General features: G+C 33.9%; 1 protein-coding gene across 1 annotated transcript; it reads left to right on the top strand.

Annotated features, from left to right (window-relative positions):
- The first annotated feature begins 3,502 nt into the window (after positions 1-3,502).
- LOC133322419 (mediator of RNA polymerase II transcription subunit 15) lies at positions 3,503-6,374 on the top strand. Its single transcript, XM_061531416.1, has 7 exons — positions 3,503-3,555; positions 3,616-3,758; positions 3,833-4,645; positions 4,702-4,847; positions 4,884-5,390; positions 5,450-5,786; positions 6,148-6,374. Exons 1-7 carry the CDS (start codon positions 3,503-3,505, stop codon positions 6,372-6,374), a joined length of 2,226 nt encoding a protein of 741 aa, XP_061387400.1.
- The last annotated feature ends 4,059 nt before the right edge of the window (positions 6,375-10,433 follow it).

The raw sequence follows: 10,433 nt of genomic DNA, 5'->3' as shown, positions 1-10,433 counted from the left end.
TATTTATTTATTTGCACTTAACACATAACTATAAATATATATTTATTTTTTTTCTATATTATATATTTATTATATCTACATATACGGTATATATAAACTTTCTTATTTAATAAATATACTAAAAAAATTAACATAACAAAATTGGTGTTTCCATTTCCATTTTTTTTTTTTCTATATATATTTTTATTTTGTTGTGTGTTTCAAAACCGACCGATAATATTTAAACACGTTTGTACATGTATCGTATATTATTATTTTTTCTTCTTCTTGCTGTTGTTTTTGTATATAAACACAGTCGATTATTGGTTTGGTTGTCGTCGACAACGACGACGTTGTCGTATTTTAAATTTCGTTTTTTTTTGCGTTTTATTCACTTCGTCGTTGCCGTTTTGTTATTTATTTATTTACTTTTTTATTTTGTTATACACGTAGCCATTGCATACTCGCATTCACAAACCCAAACACACACACTCACACACATAGACAGCTATCTCATTTCATTTTTTAATAACAATTGTTGTTGAACAGCAGCAAAAAACAGCCAAGCAGCCAGCCAGCAAGCAGTGAAACCCAAGTTAAAACACACAAAAAACAAAATCAAGCAGAACTTATAACAGATAGATCATGAAACTTTAAATAACAATAACAACAACTACAAATAAACACGCGCGTATATATTTCTACTTTTATTTTAAATGTTTTCTTTTTTGCTTTCTTCTATTTATTTATTTTATTGTAAGATAGCCTTTACTTTTTTCTGTTTTTTGTCTTGTTGTCCGTTACCCGAAGCTTAAATTCGAAATTAAAAAAAAAAAACGAATGTAAAACCGATGAACGATGCGCTTGAGACAACGGTTTCAATGCGAATGAGTCGGAAATTGTCAAACGTCAGCAGATAACACAACGAGAAAAGGTTTGTCGTTGGTTGGTTGGCTCAGAGTGTGTGTGTAGCCTAGCTACAACGAGAAATAATAGTAACCGTTTGCACAAAGAGTATCAAATCGTTATGAAAAGAGCGAGAGAGAGCTATAATTCAACAGGAAATAAGAGTGCGGCAAAACAAAGAGAAGAGCTTAATAAATAACGTATTTTTAAATGTGAAATAAGCAAAGAAATTAATAAAAATTTATTTTTAAAAATATAAAAAAAAATATTTTAGATTAAAAAAAAATAAAAAAAATTCACAAGTGGATTTAAAAAAAAAGATCTGTACACAAGGCGTGAATTTTTTTAAAACATATTTTTTTGAAGATTTACACAAGGCGTGGATTCTTTAAAATAATTTGTTTTCAAAATCTACACAAGGCGTGGATTCTTTAAAATATATTTTTTTTTCAAGATGTACACAAGACGTCGATTATTAAAAAAAATATATATATTTTTTTTAAGTTTTACACAAGACGTCGATTATTAAAAAAAATATATATTTTTTTTGAAGATCTACACAAGGCGTGGATTTAAAAAAAGAAATATATTTTTTGAAGATCTTCACAAGTCGTGGATTTAAAAAAAAAATTTGGAGATCTACACAAGGCGTGGATTTTTTTAAAAAAATATTTATTGAAGATCTATACAAGGCGTGGATTTTTTTAAAAAAATATTTATTGAAGATCTATACAAGGCGTGGATTTAAAAAAAGAAATATATTTTTTGAAGATCTACACAAGGCGTGAATTTAAAAAAAGAAATATATTTTTTGAAGATCTACACAAGGCGTGGATTTAAAAAAATATTTTTTGAAGATCTACATTGTTTAATTGCTTAGAATTAAAAAAAATACCGTGGATTTTTTAACTTTTTTAGAATTAAAAAAATTAGCATGGATTTTTAAATTTTTTTTAGAGTTAAAAAAATAGAATTGATTTTTTAATTATTTACATTGTTTAGAATTAAAAAAAATGCCGTGAATTTTTTAATTATTTATATTGTTTAGAATTAAAAAAAATGCCGTGGATTTTTTAACTTTTTTAGAAAAAGAATTAAAAAAATTTGCATGGATTTTTCAATTTTTTTAGAGTTAAAAAAATAGAGTTGATTTTTTAATTATTTACATTAATTGTTTGCATTGTTTGGAATTAAAAAAAAATTACCGTGGATTTTTAATTTTTTTAGAATTAAAACAATTAGTGCGGATTTTTCAATTTTTTAGGATTAAAAGAATAGAGTTGCTTTTTTAATTATTTTTTAAAATTAAAAGAAAATTAGCGTGGATTTCTAGAATTTTTTAGAAATAAAAAAATTAGCGTGGATTTTTTAACAAACATTTTATTAAAACTTAAAAAACATTTAAAACTTAAAACTTTTTTTTTGAATTTTTTGATTTGAAAAAAAAAATAGAATTTTTTGATTTTTTAAACAAATATTCTTAGAAATTTTCGATTTTTTTTTTTGAAATATATATTGATTTTTTAAAAAATATTACAAAAAATTTTAGATTTTTTAAAAAATATTCTTAGAATTTTTTGATTTAAAAAAAATTGTTTTAGAATTTTTTAAAAAAATATTCTTAGAAAATTTTGAGATTTTTTAAAAAATATTCTTAGAATTTTTAGATTTAAAAAAAATGTTTTAGAATTTTTTAAATAATATTTCAAAATGAATTAACAAAAATAATTTTTTTACGATTGTGGCTTTTTTACAAAATATTTTTTTTAAGTTTTATTATAAAAGAATATTTAATTTGTAGAACTATTTTAAAAATAATTCTTGATTTTTTTACCATCTTTGAGTTTTTAAAAATTTATTTATTTAACTTTTTTTTAAATTAAATATTTTATAAATATTTTAATATTTTCTTTTTTGATTTCTTTTTAATATTTTATATGCGAAATACATAAATTTCTAAAAAATTAGAAGTAATTTTTGATTTCTTTTTTATAAAAGAAAAATTCCAAGCGTTAAAAATTATATTTTTTTTAATCCACGCTTACAACAAAAAATTCAAAAAAGTGTTTAAAAATAAAATTTACAAGAAAATAAATATTTTTTTAGATTAGATTTTTATATTTTATTAGTATATATATTTTTTAGCTTATATGCTTATTTTGGCGCCTTAAATTTAATATGATTGCTGTGAGTGATGGCGTCATTACACCTGATGTGATTTTACTTTGTATTTTCACTATCTAGTTCCTAGAGTTCATTTTAGTGAATGGTTCACTTTATTGTACTTTTTCCCTTGCCTATTTCTAAACAAGGCCGATTTTACCACCATTATGCATTACACTCATTCGTAAACATAACAGGTCTCCGTTCATTTTGTTTGCAGTTGATATTTATTAGGCATTCTCTCTTAACTCCTGCAATTCTATAATGTGGAACGTTTTTATGCGAGGTTGGTTTAAACGGCACGACGTTGTGTCTAGTCATTTAACGCTGGCTTGGCATTCGGACTGAAAATTGTGAAATTTTTTTACATTTGTAGAAAAAATAAACTAAATTAATTTATAAAAAAACGCTACATTGCTTCCCAAGTTTCCGCCGAACACCACTCCATCCAAAAATGGCCGAAGATTGGCAGTCCCAGAAATTTCGGCAAAATGTCATTAACAAAATGTAAGTTTGGCATTTTTTTCGCAAAAATTTGATTTTTTTCTAATTAAATCTCTTCCATAGCAATGAAATGCTGCAGAATACCAGTCAGGATGGTTCCAAGAATGCGGGCGTTATGGAAAATCACATATTCAAGAAATCCAAAACCAAGGATGAATATTTGGGTTTGGTGGCAAAACTGTTCATGCATTTCAAAGATATACAAAGTATGTAGACGACAGTGAGAGACAGGTATAAAGTTCGGCATTGTCTGAATAATTATTTTTGTTACTTCCTTTAGGACGCCCCCAACAGGCCCCACCACCAAATGCTGAAATACCACAACAGAATATGATGCAAGATCCGCTGAATGCTTTGCAAACCTTGGCCAGCCAGGGTAATCGTAATCCCCAAATGATGTCAATGCCAGGTGGGCCGAATGCCCAACAAGGTGCCGGGCCGAGTGGTCCAGTGCCGGCCTCAAATCTTTTGCAGACCTTGAATCAACAACGCCCTGGCCAGCAAATGCAACAGATGCAGGGCCTGCGGCCCCAAATGGCAATGGGTGCTGTGGGTCCGGGTCAGCAGCAGGGCAACATTGGTGGTCCGGGGCAGCAGCAAATGATGGGCGGCCCAATGGGTGTGCAAATGAACGTTATGGGTGGACCTAATGTGGGGCCCAATCAGCAGATGGTGGGTAATGCACAAATGGGTGGTCCCACGGGTGGACCGGGTGGTGTTGGTGTCGGCCCTGGTGGTCCCCAAGGCATGCCTGGGCAAATGAATCAAATGGGTGGCCCTGGAACCGTGGGTCCCATGGGTCCAAATGCTGGACCGGGTGGGCCAAATCAAATGCAGATGAGCATGCAACATCCTCAACTAAATCAAATGATAAATGCACGTATGAATCAGGGTGGCCCGGGAGGTCCTATGAATGTGGGTGGTCATGCCGGCCCAAATCAGGGCATGCAGGGAATGCCGCCTAATATGCAGCAGAATCAAGCTGGCGTGGGTGGAGCTGGAGGTGGACCCATGCATATGGGTAATATTGGTCCGGGAAATGCGGCCCAAGGTCAGGGACCAGGTCCCATGGCCAATAATGCCGGGCCACAAGGTAAGACATTTTTTATTTATATTTAAAATTTATTCTAATTAAATTCCCATCCTTAGGCAATCTCAATCAAATGTTGAATATGGCTCCTGGCATGCAAAAGAATCCCAATATAACTCTCGGACAGGGTCAACAAATCTTCAATGTAAATCGTGGTGTTGTGGGCCAACAACAATTCCTACGGCAAAGTCCCTCACCCAGTACGGTGGCTTCGCCAGCAGGATCTCTTAATGTCCAACAGCAACAACAAATGCAACAACAAGTTGTAAATAATCAACAACAACAAATGCAACAGCAGCAACAACAACAGCAACCAAATCAAAATGTTGTACCCCAAAATACTTTGGCAAATTCTCAAATGATACCCAGTCCGGCCTTGGTACCCACCTCTAGCCCACAAATGGCCGGGATGATGCAAAATCCCAATCAGCGGCAACAAATGCGTCAATCACCTAGCCAATCGATTAATACACCTGGTCAAGTGACTCAAAACAGTCCCTTCAATCCACAAGAGGATCAATTATATCGTGAGAAATATAAACAACTAACGAAGTATATAGAACCACTCAAGAGGGTTGTCGACAAGCTACGCATTGATGGTGGCAATGCTGAGAATTATCGTAAAATGAGTAAGCTATTGGAAATTCTTACCAATCCCGCACAGCGGGTATCTTTGGAGACGCTATTGAAATGTGAAAAGGTTTTGGAAAATACCGATATGAAATCCTATTCGGATCAGTCGTTTGGGGTAAGTATTACAAATTTATTTGAAATAAAAAATATTTCAAAATAATTTTTATTTTCTAGAAATCTTCAAACCCCTTGATGGAAGTCATAACGGCCACCTTGCAAAGTCCCTTGGCCAATCACACCTTGTATCGCACCTTTAGACCTAGTCTGGAATTGCTTTTTGGCACCGATATTGCCGCACCACCAGCCAAAATGCCAAGACCAGCAGAAAAACCCGCAAAGGGTGATTTAGAAATTCCGCATGTCTTGCAGGGTGAAATAGCTCGTTTAGATCAAAAATTCAAGGTTAGCTTGGATCCGGCAGCCCAGAATAACCCGAAATCGATAAAATTGATTTGTTGTCTGGATGATAAGAAGTTGCCTTGTGTACCACCGGTTAGCATTAATATACCGGGTGAGTGTTCACATTTTTTTTTTAATAAATTCTTTTTAGGAACTTTGAGGGGCGTGGATTTTTAAAGAAATATTTTATGAAGGTTCAACAGAGGCGTGGATTTTTAAAGAAATATTTTTTTAGGTTCAGTCGAAGCGTGGATTTTTAAAGATATATTTTTTGATGTTCAATAGAGGCGTGGTTTTTTAAAGAAATATTTTTTGAGGTGCAGTTGAGTCCTGGATTTTAAAAAAATATTTATTGAGGTTCAGTCGAGGCCTGGATTTTTTAAGAAATATTTTTTGAGGTTCAATAGATTTATTTTTTCACCAATTTATTTTTAATATTTAAAAATTAATTAATTTTTTCAATTTTCTTTCAGAGGATTACCCCTGGTCATCACCTGAATGTTCCCTAATCGAACATGATTATTCGGCTACGCCATTTTTAAATGCCGTACAAAATGCTTTGGTGGCACGCATTGCCAAATTACCCAAACTCCATTCGTTGTCGCATTTATTGGATACATGGGAAATGTCTGTGCGTCAGGCTTGCTCACCCAATGCCGCAAAACCTATCTGCGAATTTACCGCTCTACTGGGAATGTAAAAAAAAACCCCGAAGTGCAGAAAATTCAAAAACTAAATATTAAGAAATTTTACAACTATAAGTTTAAATATAATTCGTCATTTTCATTAATAAAGAAACAACGTGAAATCAAGTCTACGGTATTGTGTGTCCAGAAATTGGAAGAAGGTACATAAAATATAAATGATTTTAGTTTTCCCTTTGTTTGTTAAGTCCCCCATAGTTATTTAATCCAAGTAGTATTGGAACCTTGAAAATATTTTTTGTGTTTTCATTAATTTTATATATTTTCTTTATTTTATTCTCAATTTTTAGTATTATAAGAATCATATCAAATATGCAAAATATGCATATCAAATTACCATTACAAATCCAGCAAAATTTCAAAATCATCAATCAAGAAAATCAAGATTTTAATTTATCCACATTTGCATCAAATCAATCAAGAACTTCAATATTTAAATAAATTCTTTCAAGGTAAGTTTTATATATTAATTAATAGAATAATTTTGAATATTTATATATAATAGCATTTAAAGAACGATGATATTAGAAAATTTCCACAATACTCAATTGGTGTGGTTTCTTACACATTTCCGCAAAAATTAACTTCAAGACCCTTTCTCGAAATAATCATTGACCGACCTATATATTTTGGGAACAAGACTTCATTACCATTCCAATGACAGTCTGCTAGTGTAAACGTCTGATTTCTGTATAGAAAGAGAACTTTAAGACCCTTTTAATAGTGAGCTGCACACATTGAACCTTTTAAGGCTCCAAAAGTGGCATGATTTTTTTTTTTTTTTTAAAAAAAGTTTTCAAAGCTCCATAAGAGGCGTGGAGTTTTTAAAAATTATTTTTTCAGGGTTTGCTGTTTTGTGTTTCTCTAGCTACTCGTCGTGTAAACACCAAAAATGATGAGTGTTTAAATTCTGATGTGGTGAAGTCAGCTTGTTCGATTCGAGATATAGCTTACTTTGAATGGCGCGGAAGGCCTACTGATGACAATAGACGTATATATTGTATCTGCAGAAATCGTTGTAAAGCTGTTATGCGTAATGAGAGAAGAAAATATTATGAAAAGTTATTCGGTCGTATGAACAGTAGTCAATTATGGAAGTCCCTTAGGTCCTTTGGTTGTCTAGATTGTGGTGATGATATTCTTTTTTTAAGTTAATACTGTTAATGATTACTTTTGTAATGTGGCCAACTATAATCCTGGTGTGAATGTAGGAATTGATGGTGAGATGGTGACATTGTTCAAGAGTCATTTAGGTTTTAGTGCGTGTTTATGGAGGATGTTGGAAGTGTTCTCCGCAAAATTATATCTAGAGCTGTAGGTTTTAATGACATTTCTATTAAATTTTTTAAGAGTATTTTTCCATAGATATCTGATCACTTTTTGCATTTTGTTAATTGTATTTTTATGACGTCATCCTTCGCGCAAGCTTGGAAGGTGGCTCGTGTTGTGCCTGGTCCGAAGAAAGGGTCGTCATGCAGTCAGTCTAACTGGCGTCCAATAAGTGTTTTTTCGGTCATGTCGAAGATAGTAGAGCATATTATCAAATATGCTATTTTGGAGTTTCTTGATGACCGTAAATTCTTGAGTAGTTCTCAGTATGGCTTTCGGTATGGCTGCAGTACAACGATCCACTTATTAACCCTTAATGATATTATTGAGGGTTCTGATGTTGGTCTTGATTTGTCTAAGGCCTTTGATGCTATTGACCCCGCGCAGCTTATACGCAAGCTAAGAGTCAAATTTGGCGTTTCCGTTTCGGCCTGCAGTCTAACTTCCTCGTATCTGGAGTGAAGATCCCTGTTTGTTGTGCGGAGTCCCGCAGGATTCTATGATGGGCCCATTACTTTTTAATATGTTCATTAATGACATCATGGATTCTGTTACGGCTGATAACTTTAGTCTCTCTTGTATTTATTGCTGCTATGACGGTTCTATAATCATTGATGCCAAACTTAGTTTTTCGTCTCACATTGATCTTCTGTTGTCCCGTGTGCGATTCCACCTTAGGAGGCTTTATAGTGTCCCAGCATATTTGCCTTTTGGCGTTAGGGTGAAGTTGGCTATGTCGTTGTTGATGTCTCAGGTAAACTATTTTTTGGAGGTAATTTCGGGCTCTAATTCTGATCATTTGAATCGGGTATTATAGAATTATGAGAAATGTTAATTTACCACTTTGTAGTAGGTTTGTGTTGTGTAGATCCTCTCGGAACCCTCAGTTGTTGTATCCGAGGTTTTTGTCTGTAATTTGTGAAAGATCATTTGTAGTTAGGGTCGTAAGATTGTGGAATCAGCTTCCTTTGTGCCTTCGTAAGTTTACCTTTACCACTTTTAAGTATAGAAGGAAATTGTTTGTGCATTTGTTTCGTATTTGATAAAGTTGGCTTTGAAGAAATCGTTGATTACAGGTGGCATATTATTACTTTGCCTTTTTTAATTCTTGGCTGGGTTGCCATATTTATTAAAGTTCAATGGCATTTATTATTATACGGGCATGTTCTGGGATTCACTACTTCAACGGCAGAAGTGTATCGAACACACACCGAAGTGTTCTGTAACATACTTTACACCCATTTGAGGTGTATTCTTTACACTTACATTTTCATAGTGAGAGTCGGGTCGGGTGTATTCATGTTTTTCTATATAAAAGAAAATCTTTTTTTTTTTTGAAATAAAAAAGTCACATTATGATAGATTAATTGGTTTAAAATCACAAATTAAACATTAAACGTCATTTAAAACAAATTTTAAATAGATACTAAGGTTTGTGTTGCATTTTCTTCAACTGAATTTCTCGCTTGACACAATCAGCTGATTTGAAGTAATGCCGAAGAAGATAAAATTACCAAATATACCCCTTGTGACAGAACTTACGTTCCATAAGTCGAGCTTAGAAAAGATTTCAAGGCGCGTCGGTCTTTTGCGCAGTTTTTCCAATTTGAAATATCATTTTCGGAGATATTGTCTTCGATTTGATCTTTCCAATATACTCTTGACCTTCCCTTCTGCGCGAACCATCAGCCGGTTCGCTTTTATATGCCTTCTGGGCTGGGGCATATTCATGCATTCTCACAACATGACCTAGCCAACGTAGTCATATCATTCAGTTGACGTCTATCAATGTCGATGTCCGAAAATAGCTGGTACAACTCATGGTTCATTCGACGGCGATATTCACCATCAACGCAGATATGCCCATAGATGTTTCGGAGAATTTTTCTCTCAAACACTCCAAGAGCTGCCTTATCTGCTTGCGTAAGTTCCCATGCTTCAGATCCATATAACAGCACGGGTAGTATCAGCGTCTTGTAGAGTGTGAGTTTGGTCTGGCGGGAGGTGGCCTTGCTTTTGCTTCACTATCCTTCTCCGAATTTCTAAAATTGATGTCATTCGTTTTCTTTATGGCGGTACCAAAGTATATAAAATCTTTGACTACCTCGAAGCTGTTGTTCTCAAGTTCCACAGTTGGTCCGAGTCTACTGGACGTCTTGAGCGTTGATACCATCAGCTTGGTCTTCTCGCCGTTTACTGCTAGACCCATTTTGGCAGACTCCTTCTCAATTTGTTCAAAGGTGGCTGTTACCCGCTCGCAATGTTCGACCCCTTTTATCGATGTCATCGGCGTAGGCGAGTAACTGGTGTTGTTTGGTGCACAGAGTACGATTTCTGTTTACTTTTGCCTTTCGTATACACTTTTTCCAGCAGGATGTTAAAAAGGTCACACGACAAACTGTCACCTTGTCTGAATCCTCGTTCGGTATTAAAGGTCTCCGAGAGGTCCTTTCCGACGTTAACTGCTGATCTTGTGCCACTTAAAGTTATCCTGCACAGCCGTATTAATTTTGCAGGAATGCCGAACGTAGACATGGTTTCAAACACCTCTTAACGGATAGGGCTGTTGAATGCGGCTTTATAGTCAACACATAGCTGGTATGTGTCGATGTGTTTTTCGTGGGTCTTTTTTAGGATTTGGCGCAAAGTGAAAATCTGGTCAATGATGGACTTGCCAGGTCTGAAGCCGCATTGGTATTGCCCAATAATGTTGACCAATTGGCTTC

Source organism: Musca vetustissima, unplaced genomic scaffold (genome assembly GCF_032173495.1).
Source record: "Musca vetustissima isolate MV318-11 ecotype Yass unplaced genomic scaffold, APGP_CSIRO_Mvet_v1 utg7876, whole genome shotgun sequence".
Classification (NCBI taxonomy): Eukaryota; Metazoa; Arthropoda; class Insecta; order Diptera; family Muscidae; genus Musca; species Musca vetustissima.
The sequence above is the reverse complement of the archived record's forward strand: the minus strand, read 5'-3'. Positions and strand labels throughout refer to the sequence as shown.